Source organism: Chelon labrosus (assembly GCF_963514085.1).
Source record: "Chelon labrosus genome assembly, chromosome: 12".
NCBI lineage: Eukaryota > Metazoa > Chordata > Actinopteri > Mugiliformes > Mugilidae > Chelon > Chelon labrosus.
In genome coordinates, this window is record NC_140345.1 from 18441708 (window position 1) to 18459937 (window position 18230).

The window sequence follows — 18230 nt, forward strand, 5'->3', positions numbered from 1 at the left end:
CAGACAGCTACCGTGCTAACATTGGCAGCCATCGGAAAATTACCAGTCTTTTCAAAAGTTTTCTTTACTGTATCTTACAGTTTTTGACTTTGAGTTTCAAGTTTCAATACTAACTAAGTCTAAAGTTTTCAGCATTTTTATAATGTCCTATTCTCAGTGTAGCAACAGATGAAGTCGGGACTTGACACAGAATAGGCCATCTCTTTGGTGGTCACCAGAGTAATTTAGCCACAATATCTGAGAAAAAAAAAAAACCTACCTACAGTAGGCTATGTGCAGGCGCTTTAATTTGATAATTTGATTTGGAAAACTCTAGGCACATGCTAAGAATCTATAATGCTGCAAGCAATTTGAAAACCAGGAAATATGTAGCTTGTGTGCAATTTTCTTTTCAGGCTGTTGATTGGAGTTTTAAAGGGCATCTAACATTAGCTGACTTTTTAACATGAAAGCAGCAATTAGCCTAACAGATCTGTGAGCATTCAGCAAGACATACAAAGACACGCAGAGGCAGGAACCACAATAGTTTAGCATTCACACTGCCTCTACATCCAACACTGACAACAAAAATATGTCCTACAAGGTCTTATCCAAAAAGCATCTTTTTTTTAAAAAAGGGAAATGGACTTGGTAGAGTTTTTTTTGAGGAGACGTTTCACAACTCACCTGAGTAGCTTCTTCAGTTCTAGGGAACTGGTGGAAAGTTTGAGATTTAAATAGGAACTTTGTGAGTAACCCATCAGAAACCTTCTTCAATTGTTTCTGTTTCAAATAAAAAAAGAAAACAAAACAAAAAAACTCTACAAGTCCAGTTGGCTTTTTTAAAAAAACACTTTTTGGATATACCATGACCTGGATGACTGAGAACCTTCATAGGCAACTTTATAAGGCAACTTTACTGTTTCAAGACAACATAATATGTGACAAATCATCCAGTTGGCCATGGGGACATGAACGATGCACTGACATTTTATCCACATGTGGACTTTAGCTTTGTCAAACTGTAAGAATGTGTAAAAATGCCCTCGGGTCGTCTGTTTAACTAAAGAACCTGACCACCAGGACGGGGGCGGAACTTGGTCCCCTCCTTTCATCCCACCGGTGGGATGTTTTACGTCACGTATTAGGTCCAGCTGTGGAGGAAGAGACAGATAGACTAGGGAAAGGGGGATTTTAGTCCAGTTAATGAAAAGCACCGTTTCAGCTGTAGGCTGTAGCTCTCCAGTTGTTTTTAACTTTTAACAGACACTATTCAGCTATTTTGCTGGCTTTAAAGTAGCTGGTTCCGAATATGGACATCCGGGAATTTACTGCCGTATTAAGGTAAGGGTTCAGTATTCAGCAAAGTGGCACGTGCTTCTTAGTTGCTGCTGCACGGAACTTTTGACGCAAAGCGCGTCAAGAAAACAACACGTTGCTCACGAAGCTAAATATACTGTTACTTTATTACTGTGCACAGTAGCTCTTCTTTTAAGAGTTGGCATTACTGCAGACATACAGTTGCTTCGTTTTTCTCCAGTCAAGATGAATAAAATCCCACCCCTCGTCGCCTTCCTCGTGATAGTCATCCCCCTCTCATGCTAAGATATCAGATGAGAAACGTTAGAAGGATGGCACAACTCCTGCTGCGGATGTCAAAGGAGGAGGGGTGGACAGCGTAGCTTTGTTTACAGGCGAGGTAAGACAATGTTTTTGCGAGATTAGAGGACGTTTGGTGTATAGTTAGTAGTTTGTTGTCTCTAATGTGAGCGACGGTTGGTTGCGCCGCTGCTGAATTGAAAGGTTGCCATGGCTACAGCGCAAGGTGGCAAATCCGGCGACGTAATTAGAGCAGTCCGGTGTTGATTAAAGGATGTTCCTCCGCAGCATCTTCCAGGCGCCGCTCAGCTTTCTGGCTTTGGTAAAATAAACTCATGGTTACAAGGGGTAAAAATACTGCTCCGCTCTTACATCAGTGCGCTCCACGATAGTCTATTTTTGGGAACTTCTCCCATTCGCCTCGGAGTGGTTACTGGGTGTCTGTCATTGGGAGCTCCGGATTGTCGCCTTGCAGCGACTCTGTGCGGGGCAGAGACGCAAACCCAGAGCGTCTCAAGATCTGGCTGTAAATATGTAGAAAGGAACAAGATGCAGCTGCAACAATGAGGACGTTTTCGAGAGAACAGAAGAAAATGCCTTGTGGATTCAGGCACCGGAATGACGGCTTGACCTTGTGAAGACATGGAGGGGTCCAGTGCGTCCTGTCCCGTTGCCTGTGCAGTGAGTGCTGCTGTGTGGCCAGCGGGGGATTTGGTCGGATTTGGATAAATCTGTTATGTCACTGGTCACAAAGTAAAAAAAAAAAAAGAAAAGAAAAGAAAAAACTGTTTGAGTTCATGGAAAAGTTTTCAGAACTGTATCAAAACTTATTCCAACTCCTTACCGTGCAGAAATGGATGCTTACAAAACAGCTTGGTGATCATATTCAAATTTGCTCAGCTCATTCGTTTTGTTTTTCGATGTTTTATTTTAATGCACTGGCGATATGTGGAGTGCGTTTATGAACGGCTCGGGGCTGAATGGTGGGGGCGGTGCTGGCGGGGGATACGTCCCGTCTCAGGGATGGGAGTTTGTGCCGTGCTCCAGGATGGAGAGGGCAGAGAGAGGCAGGGGCAAATGCCGCAGTCCGCTGAGGAGGATCTCTTCTCCTCCCACCGTCTTCAGTCACATCTACGAGCCCCAGTTCGGTCCTCCACCTGGTGGTGGAAACGGTGGAGCAGGGACCCAGCTTGAAATCCTCGGGGGGCAAATGTGGCCCGGTCCCGAAGCTCAGGAGCAGCAACAGCACCAGCAGCAGCACCACCACCAGCAGCAGCAGCAGCAGCAGCAAACACAACACACGAGGCTAAAAAAGAAGTTTGAAGATTTGAAGAAGCGACACGTACAGGACAAGGAAGAATGGATGCGAGAGAAGGAATCATTGTTGAGAGAAGTGGCTGACATACAAGTAATTGGGAATACTTACTGCCCCCGTGAAAGCTAAATATATTTATGTGTGTGCCTCCTGTGCATCAGGGCCTTACTGAGCATACTTTTTCCCTGTAGTATTATGTGGGAAGTTGTTATTCTTCTGTGTTATGTGTTACATTTTGTGATGTTATATTTAAAGCTTCAATTTATATCATTGATATACCATTGTACCAGCTGATCATTATCAAGGATTGATTTCCTTCTTAGTTCTTCTGTGATTGTGTTTTGAAGTGTGATACTGGCACTGTATCTGGAGAAGCAGACAGTTCATCCGGCATATGTGATTGATGATATTTTTTTTTGTGTTTCCATCCAGGGAGGGGAGAACAGGAGGATTTTGTTGGACCTGAAGACGGTTTTGGAGGAAGTGCAGGCAGAGGTTAAGAGAGAGGAGGAGAAGAGGAGCGAGCTTCAGCTGCAGTATACTAGAGACAGATGTGCCTGGGACCTGGAGAAAGCTGAGCTCAAATGCAGGATTGCCCAGGTAAGTGAGTGATGATGATGCTACTGTTATATGGGTTGGGTTTTTTTGGAGGTCAGTTTTGGCGCCTTAGATTGTGTTGTCTGTGCATCACTTTGTTGAGCTCTGCATACATAGTTTTATAAACAAAGAACTGTGTCTGCAAGTGCATAAGTCTAAGAGCAGTTACCCCAAAATAAATAATCTTTCTTAACACCAATACTGCACATACAGCTAATAATACTCTATTTTAGCTGATGTTGATCATTGTGCGTATTATGTTTGTGCATTTTCTTGTGTCTGTGCATGCCTGGCATTTAGTGTGATGTAAATTTGGACTCGCCACCCATGCAGCAGGGCGATAAGTCACTGTGGCATCCGTCCAACTCAGCCATCAGCTTAGACAAAAGATTTGCACTGAGGAGACAAACTTAGTTATCCCTGCTCAGCTAGACACTAACACCCAACTTGGCTTTTAACAGCCAGCTCTAAGCAGATGAAATATTACTGTATTCTGGCAATGGGGAAACTTCTGTTAAGTGTGGCTGAAACGGGCAGAAAGTACTAGAGCCGAGTTTGCATACCAGTGTCTTGCTGTGCCATGCTCAGACAATGTTCAGATTATCTGAACGGAATTCATGCCGAGCTACCAAAGGATTTATTTGACTGTAGAAGTCTAATCCTAATGAGACTTGCCCAGCCTTTGTAGATTAAAACATTAAAACTGTTAATTCTGTGAAATCTGTTCAGAGTTGGTTTTTGTCTCTGTGCTCACTGTCTTTGTATGTCTGCATGTGTTACAGTTCTGGTTTCTATGTGATGCTGTAACAAGTGTCTTTATCTAACACTTGAGACCCGCCTGTTCCTATCACACATTCACCCCTCACACACAGCTTTCCCTTTGCTTGGATACCATACCATAATATGGTGCAGGAAATTAACAAAGTAGTGACGTGATATTGCTGACCAGTAGGACAAAACACCTATAACACAATAACACTGGAATTCAGTACTGTAACATGGATTTACCAGTTCACAGATCACACAAACATAGATGCCATAATGTCATTTACCTTATGTGAGCTGAGGGTACACTGTTACTCTTCACTCCTCTCTCTAGTGCAGCCAACAAAGAGCTATATAAAAACAGAGACATTTTCTGTTCTGCTTTGTGTTTGTAAAGTCCAGTGACGCAGTGGGAGAAAGATAATTGACTTTCTGCAGCATTTTTATTTATTTTTTTACAAAGATGCCACACAAACACACACACACTGATGGTTTTACCAAGATTGATTAGGGCAGGAAAGATGACTCACTGTCTGACTTTATACGTTTGCACCGTTCTCATGGCAGTCTGTGTGTTTGTAAATGTACAGTGATTTTGAATGCACGAACAGAGCAAGGGAAGAGCGTCTTGGAAGGAGGCCATCCTGAGCAGGGTGTAAGATTGTCTTGTTGCCACATCCTGCCACAGATTATACTTTTGCATACACTTTTACCAAACGTTAATCAAAGGGGGTTCATAAGATTCAAAATACAAGTCCGGTTTTTGGGATTTATTTGCGGCCTCGTAATCAAGGCTCATTTACAGACAATGTATTTTTCATGGGGCAGTGCATAGAGACACAAATTTGTCTACAACAACATGTTGATGTTCTTCCAGTGCAAGAACTGTGTTGTGCTGGTGATCTTAAAATAGAATAGATCTCTATTGTCATTGTGCTCAGAACAATGGACATCTGTTTATCAGATCATCAGCAGTGTGCAGCGTGTTGTTTATAATCATTGTAACAGACCCTATAATGCATCACTTTGACTGATACCCAAAATTGTAGCTGGATAATTGGCACTGATTTGCCGTTTCTTTTCACCTCATTCATTGAAGAAGTGCTGAACAAATTAAATCCATTCTGCGATTTGAGCACAAACTGGCAAGAAAGCATGCAAATCAATCCAGGGGTGTTGGGTGTAACTTTATGAGTGTGGAGTTACTACATTCAGAGGCATTACAAGGGGGAGACAGACCATTTAAAGAATGAATGGAAATCTATGGGAAAATTCTCTAATGATATAGATTGTGACCATTAATGGAGTAGGAACTTTTATCTTCCTGAAAACGGTGTGGTGAAATTTGTCCTTTCGGGGCAGTTCAGTGGTTGCAACACATGCAAAATTGTGCACCTAGTACGGAGTTGAAAGATTATTTGTATGTCTCCTTGAGCATTGTACTGCTAGCTGAGGAGTAGAATGCATGAATAGTAGACTTGAGTTTATTTAGTACAGCCTTTTGAAGAAAGACTTCGAATGTAGTAGTACATGACCAGAAATACTAAATGACCAAGGTCTACTAATGTGGGATGTTCAGGTAATTGTATTTTATGTAATCAAAGGGCATCTAGACACTGTCATGCGGAAGAAGATCCTCATCTGTCCCTAACCAGGCGAGAGAGAGTCTTGACTGCTATATAATCAAATGTAGTGTCTTTGTATATAATCTAGTCATTTGATTTGTGGAGAATCTTAAAAAAAAGTGCAAACTGTTTAGGCATGTCAATATATCACTGTGAATTTGGTTTGGCTGATACTGTGTGTTGTGTAATTGCTGTATCTAGGATTAACGGTTGTAATCCCAAGAGCGTTAATTAAGTGTAAACATGGGCGCAAATTATCCTTGTTTTTAATTTAATTTAATTAAACATCTCTACAAACGGCTGGATGTTACTATCGTATGTTGTGTCCGCATCCTTTCTGGACACTTCTACCAGCAAATACCAAGAAGGCATCCAAGGTCCCAGGCAGAAGTCCTGGGCCGGATATTTCCAGGCATATTTTTCCGCATGCCACTGATTTATGAATGCTGCTGGCAGCAAGGAGACATCTTACTATGTCTCAGCAGCCAAGTGCTCCTCCTCCCTTTACCTCAACCCCCCACCTCCCCTCGGAATGTGACATTAATGTACAAGGCTGTGTGTCCTCTATTTATAGTGGGTCACCCTGGTGACACAGTTACCTTTATATACCCTGTGGCACACAGTGTATAGCTGGAGGTTGCTCTTCTACGAGACTGAACTTAACGTGGTTGTGTCTGCATGAGTGTGTTCCCTAAGATGCATGGGATACTGGTAATTTCAGGATTTCCTTTAAGATCACAAATTCCCTTTTCTCCTTTAATCAACGGAAACACGGCTTGGTTCTTTAGTCTGACTCCAAGCATCTTGTTGTTGCACTTTCACTGTTTGTTTACACTTGTACGTTTAAATAGACTGTGGACATCACCCATCATCAGCCATCTCTAATTGTGGAAAACTTTGAGAAGAGCCACAAGCAGACAGATTGGGTTGACTTGTTTTTCTACACCATAATTTCTTGACCCCAGGCCACAGGCAGAAATAGCGCCGTGACCGAGGCTTGTAAGAAGGCTTTGGTCGGTGTCTGTGGCTGAACACTGAAATAACACATTCAGGCATTCTTGTGTGCGTTCTATCCCTCCTTCTAACACACACATCATACACAGTCACGTACACACAGGAGCACATGAATATATGCAGATGCACAGGCGTTGTCTTGGTCTCTTTCCAGTATCAAACCAACATTTTTTTATTTTTTTTTTTACTAGCAACAAAAATGCACATTTACCACAGAATCTACAGATCTGAACACACCCCTTCTTCTCATGTTCTTTAAAAGAGGATGTTGACAAAGTTTTCTATGAAGACAACATTTCAGATGACTTTTACAAATACCATTATTTAAAAGGCATCGATACTTAAACCTTTAACAGTTACACAGTTTTTTTCTCTTCTCTTTTTTACAGTGAATATTGTAGTCTGATTTAGGAGCACAGCCTTAAACAGTGCATTGTTTTGCAGCATTTCTTCACTCCTAGCAGAATGATAACATGTTTTTAACTAAAGTCTTTGGCCCTAACACAGGGGAAATCCCAGGGGAAATACCACAGGACTTTACTTGAAAAGGGAATTGAAAAGGGCAACATCTGAACTAAAATTAGAAAAAGAGTTTGAATATAATAAGTATTTCTGCTCATGCACGTTAGCGTTGAAAGAAAGCAGAAGTTTGACCTTATTTGTGTTGGGGAGATCATTGTTGTGTGGATCTGTGTTTTGTTTTGTTTTAAAAAAAAAAAAAAAAAAAAGGATCATTAGAGTTTTGTGTGACTAACGCCACATCTGCAGACATATTTTCTGTGCCTGGATCTGTCGTATCCTGCACAGTATCCTGTGTTAGTGAAGTACAAAAATTTGAACCCTAACCCCATGAACCCCATGTGTGAGTTATTACAGGATATTTTCACTGTTCAGTCTTTTGTCCTTCTCCCCTCTTTCCTCCTACGAACCCGCTCACACTTGTCCCCATGGTGTATTATTCCCACTTCCTCCACCTTCTCATCCTGCCACTCCCTCATTCTCTTTATTCCAATTCTCTCCCACTCCTGCCTTGCATGTCTTATCATCTGCTCTCATCATCATCATGGTTCTCCAACTGCAATCTGTCCTTTATTGCCACTCTTATCTCCCTCACTCCCGCCCTTTCCACAACCACTGCTCACTTTTTTCTCCTCTTCTTTGCCCTCTGTGCTCCCTGTCTGGTACTCTCAGTTGGAGGCTAGAGAAGCTACTGGGTTGGTGAGCGGAGGAGTCCAGTCAGCAGCAGGTCCTGGCTCTGTGGCATCACAGAGACCTCGAGAACAGCTGAGTGAGACCTCAACGCTACGCAGGGAGAGGGAAGAGCAACGAAGGATCCTGGCGGACACACATTCAGCAGCCATGGACCTACGTTGTCGTCTGGAGCACAGTGAGAGGGGCTGGTCGAGGGAGAAAGCTGAGCTGCTGGAGAGGTTCGACATGGAGAGAAAAGAGTGGGAGAGCCAGCTGAAGGATATGCAGAGGAAAATAGAAGAGGTAAGATGCCTTATTCTGCCTGTCGATGTCTAAATTTGTTGCTAGGGCTAGAAAGACTTTTACCACTGAATCTGATTGTGTCAGGGTTGTTATTGTTTATAGGCACTGATATCTCTCTAGGACTAAGTTTGTGTTTCTTTTCAAACAATATCCGCAATATACTAGCTTGTTTTAATTAGACTGATATAAATAAGTATTTCAGCAAAATAAGTGAATTATATTGTGAAGTAAGCAAAGTAATAAGTACCATATGCAATAGCTATTTAAAGATTAGGGCTGCAGAAAGAAAAACTAAAAAAAATGTTACCGGCATAATTAGAAAGTTCATCTTCTATAGCAAGTTAGGTAAAAAAAGAAGGCATTGCATTAAAATAAGATATAGTTAGGATAGGACAGGACAAACCGGGAAGTAATTCAACAAATTAAATGACCTAAGAATGACAATACAATAGAAAAAAAATAGACAGGTTAGAATGGGTGAAGCCCAAATCTATCAACAGATTAAAATCTGACATGCCCTGAAGAGCACATTATTATTATTTTTTTTATGAGGGAAACCATACCCAAGTAGTTGGACAGAGAGCAAAAACGCTGGAACAATTTGCTATGAAAAGAACATGTGGCTCTCATTTGCCCCTTTGAGACCAGAAAATGAGAGAGGAAAACAACAGAGCAGGCTAAAAGGCAAGAGTCCCATCTAGACATTGCATGATGGGAAGGAAGCCCAGTCAACATGAAGTAGTTACTATTTTGAGATTTCCATGGTGGACGGCCAGAGGTTATCCAATTTTATTTGAAAGAATTCTTTGGATGTTTTTTCTATCTTCTAAAAATGTTCATGGGTCCCAGTGCTGTCTTGCCCGACTTCTCGTCATCCAATATTAGTTGTGATTGCGCATCACCAGTGGCTCCAACATTATTATATTATGCCATTTACGGCTTTTAATTCAACCCACCAGGGAGAGTGGAGTGTTGCAGAAAGTACCATCATTGCCATATTTTAGCTGTAATATTTGTTTACCATCTGGGTGACCGTTTTGATTTATAATATTGCTTAATAAAACTTATGTTCAAATTAAACTGTTGGCGGATTAATGGTGATGTTGATTTTCCTTGATTTCTGTAAAACCTATTGTTAACAAAGTGTATTTGTTGTAAATCCTTTTTTCCCCCCCCCCATTTCCAGCTGTACTGTGAAGTGAGAGTCAAGCAAGGGGGGACCGGACTCAGCGTACATTCCACCAGCACAGGCTCCAGTCTGCTTAGTGACAACTACCGCTCTGAGCCGCTCAGCAGTAGCAGCCAGTCAGAAACAAACAGACATCCACCTTTACCTGGCTTCAGTCACAACACAAATATCAGTGGCGAAGGTGCTTGTGTTATGAGAGAGAGTTACCACTCCGCTTGTGTCCCAGAAGAAGAACACCTGTGTGAATTCAACATTAGTGGTCAGTTTACTCAAAAAGACGCTTCACAACCTACAGTTGGAGACGAATTGAGATCCAGAGGCACTTGGCAGCAAGACACCAAGGATACAACAGAGCTGGATACTATTTTATTTGGCACCCCAGGATGTGAACTACCGCAGGAATATGCTTTTAGGGGGAGTGAAACAACTGTCCATGTTAGACCTCAAGAAATTCCTCTTTGGGAAGGTCTGAGTTATGACAGCATCAAGAAGAAGAATGCTACTGCCCTCAATGCTGTGAGTATTTTAAAGTATTTTTATTTGGTAATAACACTAGAGCTTCTCTAGTCTTTGCTCCTTTGCATGGCTATCAAAAACATCATTTTATTCGCTATGTTCACAGACTCCTGTAGCCTACCCCTATTTTAGGCATCCATTGGTTTCTTTGTATAGACCATTCTTTTTCATCTGCATCACCTCCAATTTAAATCTCTAACTTTAATTTGTAGAATAATTTTGCAATACACAGTATTCAACCATTTGTCCACTCCTCTCTGTTTCAGGCTCTGGAGGAGATAGCCCGTGTGAGTGAGGAGCTTTGTAGTTACCAGGATGAGATCCGAAAGAAGAGCAGCGATAAGAGGTAAATCCTTATTGCTATTTAATTTTTAGACATCAGTATGGAATTATGATCACTTAGTTGAGCATGTTTTGCTTGAAATTACTTATATCTACAATGTAAATGATTGGTGAGGTTAAAAATGACACAGGTAAACTTACTCTTTGAATAATTACTTTCAGGAATCGAGCCGACTTCCTGTGTCTACCCGAGGAAAGTGACAGACATTTTGGCCATAATAGAACCCTCCTGGAGGAAGAGGATGCTCCATGCAATGTCAGACAGATTCTTGATGATCGTTGGTCCTCAGAGAGGGAAAGTTGTCTCAACTTGTCAGCAGGTAACACCTGGCAAGCCACCAAAGAGCTGGTTGAATCCTGGACAGCAAACGCCGCTGATCCAGATAGCTACAGAGACACACAGACAAGCCCTGGAGTACACCCTGAAATGGATACAGTAGCCCCACCCATCCCTCCCCGCACCTCCTCCTGGAATCTGAGCACTGCCACCCATTCAGACACAGAGCTCCACATCCCAGAATCCCCCATGACCACAGTGAGGAAATGCCACAGCCCTTGTGTTCTGGTGGACAGAAAGTGTAGTAGCCCGTCCATTGTCAGGAAATTTGAGGCTATGCTGCAAGAAAATGAAGGAAAGGTTTTAATAGATGGTGTGGTAGCATCATGCGCTGTACCTACTAACTCTAACTGTAATATGGGCTGCTGCCACAGCCGCTGGTCTTGCGATGCAAGCAAGTTCACTAACAGTAAGTCGTCTACATATGACACTGTCCAGAAAAGCTTTTCTGAAGTCAACATACGCAGTGCTGACAAAGACTTGGTTTCAGATTACAGCCCTAGTGCTGGGAACTTAAACATCCCAGAACTACAAATGCCTCCAGTTGTCAGAGAATTACCTGTAGATTTGCTCTTGTCATCTCTGGATATACAACCTACCAGCACCGACCTCCAGGGCTCCAAAAGAAACATAATGCTGGAACAAAAAACAGCTGAGTTCAACAGAACTTTGTTTCAGGCGGAGATGGGCCGTGGTGTACAGGAACAAGGCAGTGTTACTGTAGCAGATGGTTGCTCTGTGGGTTGTCAACCTGTCCTTAGAGCGTCAGATGAGGTTTTGCCTCCCAAAGAGACTTTTCAGCCGCATTCGACTGACGTCACCACTAGCGTCACTGGGACACATTCTGAAGTGACTTTATCTCTCTCCATCTTGGACTCCATGATACTGAACCCTGACGTCCAAGAGGTCAAAACAGAGCTACCTTCTTTAATTTCACCTCAACAGTCACAGTCTGGATTCACAGAAGCCACAACAACCTCGCAGAGTCCTGCACGTAATTGTGAGGTCAAGCACAAAGTTCGAAGAGCAAACAGTCCTTGCAGGAAAACATCGCACAGAGCGGCCACAGATGTTCTTTTTTCTGAGCCTGCCTTGCCTGCAAATACCCAGCTAGATGACTTTTTACATGATTTCAACTCTAAGACAGAGAATCCCCACGGAGTGAAGCCTCAGCCAGCCAAAGCTGGTGTCTCAGTCCAGCAGCCGTCTGCTGAGAACAAACAGCGAGACGTGACACAGCCAAGACATGTGTCTGTTCCTCCTAACCAGTCTGACTCCTCTAGACCTGGGCCTCGAATGATGAATGACCATCCCTGGAAGCCCCTCACTCTTGCTGCATACCCACGGCCTGAGGGATCCAGGTCCAATTATGGGGCACTGGAAAGGATTCTGAAAAATTATGAGAGCGCAGCTCGGTCACTACAGAACCAGAGCCAACAGAAGGAGACGATTTCAACCCCTAATGTCAGTGTCAAGCAAGAGGAGGGCGTCTCAGAACTAGACATGCTGGACATGGACCCACTGCCATTACCTCCTGCTCTGAGACACACACAGACTTCATACAGCCAACAAACACACACCACACTTGCACAGCTCAGCAGTCACGGTGCCATGGGTGCAAAGGAGTTTCAGCTTATAGTTCAGGTGGGTATTGTTTGTCATGGTTTGCAGACTAATGTACAGCACATGCAGATACCTTGCCATGCAGCAGATGTGTTGTGCAGATGTAAACTTTCAGGCTTCTTCATGGAATAAACTATGCATGTCTTTGTTTGTTTTGACTAATTTTTAAGTTCAGCCATATTTTCAAGGACAGTTTTGTCAGTGTACCTGGGTGGACTTGTACATTTCATTCTGTTCCATTCCATTGTGAAACACTAAGCAATTGCCCTTGACTGAGGACAGCTCCGATGGGAATGTTGTTTATTTCTGGTATGTGCTAAGAGACTGAAGCAGGCCAAAACCTCCATTATAATCTGGGCATCTGGGCCATTCCATTGCTTAAAGGCTCATAACAGAAGCAACTGGCAGTGTGGTATATAAGGTTTAAGCTAGGCAGGAGGTCTACCGCCCTCACCAGCTCGTCTTTTTATCTTTCAGTCCTGCCATGGGACCTCATGGTGAAAGTGTTTTTCTGGCCTTTGTGTCGTAATTACAGAACGATCTGCAAGAAGCCAGCTGACTAAATGCCCTTGGCAGACCACAGAAACGGGAGAGCTGAAGTGATTACACTTCTTTTAAGTCATGCAAACGTTAAAGAAATTGTGGGAGTAATTATCAAGCCAATTTTATTTGACCTCATGAAAAGAACGTAGTTAGAGGCACCATCCTGTTTTAGCTTTAACTGAGGAGCACTGTCTAAGATGTGAAGCTGAAGTGGTGGAAAGAACCACTGCACATGTGAGCCATTCAGCTCAGCTTTCCTCTCGACCAGAAACAATTAGATCTACTTGTGTGAACTTTTCACATGAGCGTGCAGATTTCTTTAGTGGTTCTGTTTGAAATATGCCTGTTGTTTTCCCTAGGGCCAAGAAGACAACAGATGGAACACGTGACAAAATGTAAAGTATCTGAGTGTGAATTCGATTGTAGACAGAAGGGTGTGATAATCCTAAATGTTAATTCATCTGTTTCTTGACAGGAAAATGAAGAGTTGCCTGTTTCTCCTTCCTCCGTCCAAAAACACTTCTCGAGGCCTGCACGCCCAGCCAACCGTCGTCTTCCCTCCCGATGGGCCAGTCGCTCCCCCACTTCATCCTCATCCATCTCCTCCTCTCCGTCTAGCATCCCCGTTGTGCCTCCATCCTTCCACCTCCAGAAACACACTTCCTCCTTCACCTGCTCCCACACTTTTCACATAGAGACTGTCATTTGATCTCCATTTCACCATGTGTTTGTACCAACCAGAAGCCTTCAGAGATAGCCTCTGAACTCCTTTCTCTCTTTTTACTGTTGTGTATATACCAAATCTAAATCCTCCACTACTACAAACTCAGAAGTGCTTTAGTTGTGAGTACATCAGCTCACTCTTAGAATGTATGTGGCATCCAGTGGAGCGTGACCAAGAAAGGCAAGTAAAGGATGTGAAGCAGCTTCAGTTATTCAGCAGTATGCTCCAGTTAACCTGCCAGGCTATTGTGCATAGCATCAAAAGACAGCGACAACATCACCTTCCAAAGAATGATCACAGCCCATGTGTCATTCATAGCTGAATGGATATCCTATGCTCAGGTCTGGATTCAAGCTTTGACTAGTGTGGCCTTGCAGATCCTGTCAGAGACTGACGCTTCACTGGTCCCTCTGCTCTATGTACTGTATTTACACCTGATGCTAGTTCATATCATAAACTGTTAGCCAAGGGAAATCCAGAGTGATGTTTTTACAATGTGCTATATTTTGTGTGTATGCAGCATCATGTTGAATTTGCAGATCAATACAGAGGAGCGAAGATTTCCCCTAGCATTGCGTTCTCAGCCTGCTGATTAAAGCCGTGTCTGTTTCCTGCCTTCTTAAATATCAGCTACAGTACTTACGTGGACTGTACCTTGTCTGTGACTAAGACATTACTTTATTCTCATGTTTGACTTTACATTTTTCATGATTAAGCAAAACATTTACTTGATATCAACAGTTTCAAATATCAGTTCCTTTTTTTATATAACTTTGTTCCAAAGGCTTTTCAGGTTCCTTACGCATTTTCATTATTTGAAAATTATAAACATTGTTTGTAATATTAATTTTTCCTGTCCACCCACTGCTGATGTTAAACTAAATGTATGTTAAACCTCGTCATGAGAGTTGGCTTTAATGCATAACATACTAATGCAAATAAAAGACCTAGAAGTCTTTTTTTTTTTTTACTTTTACTAATTCTGAATAGTCACATATCAGGACATTACTCAGCTCAGTCCTTTTTTTTTTTTTTTTTGGATGAAAGTGGGGAATCATGAAGGTGTTGCCTTTGCTGATCTTTTTGTCTAATAAACATAAGGACTTAACGATTTCACTTCTCTTTCCACATCACATTGCAAACCTACATTTGTATTACTTGCAGGATATGCTGGTTTTGTCATGCTTTGTCAAACAGTTACACTTCTAAAAATTATGTAGCGCACCTGTACAGCTTAAGACATTATATTGTTATAGATGTATTTTGAAATTTGAGTATTACTATTGAACTATTTCTTACTTTAGCCCACAGACTGCAAGTTAGGTCAAACTTGCCTATGTGCGGTTGAAATGCTGAATTATAGAACTAATGAGACAGGCGTCATTCGTTCTAAGCAATAATTCAATAAGTTCTGAACATACAACACCAGACATTTCAGATAAATATTTATGTGAGTGAGTCAGAAGTCGTTAGTGACCGTTAGAGAGCTCATAAAGATGAGGCACCAGACTCAAACTACTGTCTGGCTGCTCTCGCTTCAGTCTTGCTGGCTGACTGCAGAGCTACGTAATAGCAGCAGAGGAACAGTCTGTCACTATCATAGCATGTATCTGTGCTTTATTGTCTTTGTACAGTATGTTTGTATTCCTCCTTTATGTTTATACAATTCCAATTTAAAATATGGTTGTTTTGCACCAGATGGTTAAATGGCCATCATTTTATTTATTTATTTAATACCTGCCCACTATCAAAACATAAAAACATCTGTGTTATTTCAGGATTTTACAGCATTAGTATATGCCCATTCACTTGCGTAAGAAGTGACACACAGGCATGCACACACACACAACCGCGGACGCTCGCGCCCCTGAAGGGGACAGAGACCTAACCCCTCACCCTGAAACCTGGCACCCTTGGCTGACTGAAATAACAGGTGCAACAATGTTGTGGTGCCAGAAATCCTACCCCAGCACTGATATAAATATAAATATTGTCATTAACTCCAGATGCCCAACCTAGTGCTGTGATGGCTGTCTCGCCCAGTTTTCCTGTGTCAAGGTTGGCCAGGAGAGTAGATTCTCAATGCTGGACTGCTTCCACTCAAGTCTGGAGGTTTCCAGATGCTGAGACCATTATATAACCAGCGTTAACCGTCCTGATCCCTGTGCAGATTAAAACCACAACACTGGAAAGAATGTATGGAACAAGTTTACCACGCAAGCACAGAGTGACTACAGTTACTGAAAATGATTGTCACCAAGTGAAGACACGGCAGCTACTTTATGCAATTATTTTACCATCATTTTTTTTTTTTTAACTGCATGCACATGCCAGAGTCAAAGAACTAAACAGATTGCTGCACAGCCTCCAGTTAACTCACTGTGCTGCACAGGGATTCAAGTTAGTAAGCAGCTATCTGTGAGCATGTGTCCACAGTCTTATTTGTGTTGCCATGGGAATGATGAAGCTAGAAAGTATGCATAGCGAACCCTGACTGGACTGCAAAACAGTTCTTAGCCATCATGCCTCATCTCAGTAATAGCGCATGGAACATTAGGTATAACTGTGCAAAACTATTCCCGTCTTACACCGTTAGATGTTAAGGTTATGTTACCTGTTCTGTTTTTTTTTTTTTCTCTTCTTTTTAGATTTGATAAGAAAGTCGACTGGTTAAATAAAGCTACTGGTGTGGGTTTACAATGACAAAGAGGGGTTATAAATGACCAACAAAGATGCTGTTTCAGATGGATTTTGAGTTACCACATCCCAACTGCTGCCTGCTTCGAAAAATGTTGTTTCTCCTGGCTCCCTGCCCTTTAACCAGACCGAACTCCCAACACTACTCACAGGAAACCTCCGCTCCCCTCTGGCACCTGCCAACCTGCCATTCTTCTTGGCCTGAAATACATCCTTACTGGCATTTATTTGATGTGTGTGTGTGTGCGCAGACAACTGTGTGTATTTCCTTATCTCCTAGCCGTGCTGACTGCAGCGCATTCCCTGACTTCCTGTGGAACCCCAGACAGCTGCATATCGATCTGTCCACTGATGCATTAGTTCAGAAGCCACGTACTGAAACACACAGAGGCATGCATGTGGCAGCGTTTGTGCCTGGATATAGACAAATGTATAAAGCGTATATCTCTTCTCCCATTAGCTCGGTTGTAATTTCAGACAGGACTCCATTATCAGTCTGTGGCTGCATCATTGATTTGCAGATGCATAATAAAACAGGATGAAAGAGCTCAGCAGACGACGAACGGAAGTCAGCGAGCATAATCAGAAAGTGGTTTCAAAACTGAAACGTGTGAAGTGGAAGAAACACAGGACAGGTTTCCAGTCCACCACCGCACACACACCTCTAACACTCACTTACACTCGTGTGGGTAAGTTTGAGTTGCATGCACATTCCACAATGCCACACTGTGTCCTCCAGGTGCTGCGCTTCAAAGCAAAGTGATATTTCTGGACAGGTCGCAGGCTAGCTGACAGAGCTGAATGTACTGTACGGAGCGAGAGAGAGAGTCAGCTTGTCTGGAATGGCTGCCTGGGAAGAGTCCCGCCAACCTTTCTGAATTCTTTCCTCCATTTTTAAATAGACCAGAGAGGTGTGGACCTTTGAACAGAGTTGACTCTGGTGCAGTCTTGGTTACAGGGCAGGGTATCCTTGTTGATGACCTTTTATATTTGCACTACAGCTGAAAGTCGCACAAAACCATCCAATCGAGGTGCATATGGTGCATCGGAGTCTTAATTCAAGACATTTTGCACTTCTACGTTCAAAACATTTAGCATGGACTCCTTTGAATATAACCGTAGGCCACTGTACTTCCAAAGTGCTAATGTTAGATCAGTTTCTGCCATGTGAGTACAACAATATTATTTCTTTCTCAAATAACATGTGCACACACTTGTTCACAAATTAGTTTTAAGCCTTTGATTCAACACATCTGCAGAATCCTCCAAGTGAAACAGTGAAATATTTTGGTCTGTTTTTCTTCACAGACGAGCTCAGGGCCGAGCAGCAGAGGATGTGTGGACAGAAGTGAAGGATTTACGCTCCCGGTAGCCATAGATCAGACCACAGTGCAGGAAGTGTCTGAGCCTCTCTCTCTCTCTTTGGCACTGTTCCACTCCTTTTCCTGCACCACCTCTTTATTTATATCGCCATCTCATTCTTGTTTGTTTCACTGTAACTCTCGCGCTCTTAAAATCACACTCTCAGCTGACTCATACACGTAAAAGATAATAGAAATATTTATAAACCTTAATATTTACACCAATCCTTTGATTTTCTTATTATTCAAATAAGGGATGTTGACATTTTTTTAAAGATTTGCCTGGAGGTTGGAAGCGATTTATCTCTATGTTTGGATAGTACTTGGATCCCAGAGCATTTCACACTTTTTACTGCGACTCAGGAAGGTGGCACCTGTTGGTATGATATTACATGTGTCAAGGGAGGAATTGGAGCAGACGACTCTTCAAAGTCTACACCATCAAAGGATTCTTTTAAGATAAAATGCAGGAACATATCCAAAACCCCAAAACAAAAGTTACTTTTCCCC

General features: G+C 42.4%; 1 protein-coding gene across 2 annotated transcripts; it reads left to right on the top strand.

Annotated features, from left to right (window-relative positions):
* The first annotated feature begins 1446 nt into the window (after nucleotides 1-1446).
* Nucleotides 1447-14770, top strand: mtcl3a (MTCL family member 3a). Of its 2 annotated transcripts, XM_084557310.1 has the most exons (8): nucleotides 1447-2986; nucleotides 3326-3493; nucleotides 8086-8388; nucleotides 9575-10093; nucleotides 10360-10439; nucleotides 10598-12416; nucleotides 13298-13333; nucleotides 13414-13554. In XM_084557310.1, exons 1-7 carry the CDS (start codon nucleotides 2525-2527, stop codon nucleotides 13325-13327), a joined length of 3381 nt encoding a protein of 1126 aa, XP_084413436.1. In that variant the 5' UTR covers nucleotides 1447-2524; the 3' UTR covers nucleotides 13328-13333; nucleotides 13414-13554. The 2 variants fall into 2 exon arrangements, with proteins under 2 accessions (XP_084413436.1, XP_084413435.1); XM_084557309.1 differs by lacking the exon at nucleotides 13298-13333 and having other exon boundaries at nucleotides 13414-14770.
* Nucleotides 14771-18230: the final 3460 nt, after the last annotated feature.

Excerpts from the sequence above, each read along its gene's own strand:
- mtcl3a (XM_084557309.1), top strand. The coding sequence starts at position 2,525 with ATGTGGAGTGCGTTTATGAACGGCTCGGGGCTGAATGGTGGGGGCGGT. Across the intron at positions 2,987-3,325 it reads GAGAAGTGGCTGACATACAA|GGAGGGGAGAACAGGAGGAT; the intron begins GTAATTGGGAAT and ends GTTTCCATCCAG. Across the intron at positions 8,389-9,574 it reads TGCAGAGGAAAATAGAAGAG|CTGTACTGTGAAGTGAGAGT; the intron begins GTAAGATGCCTT and ends CCCCATTTCCAG.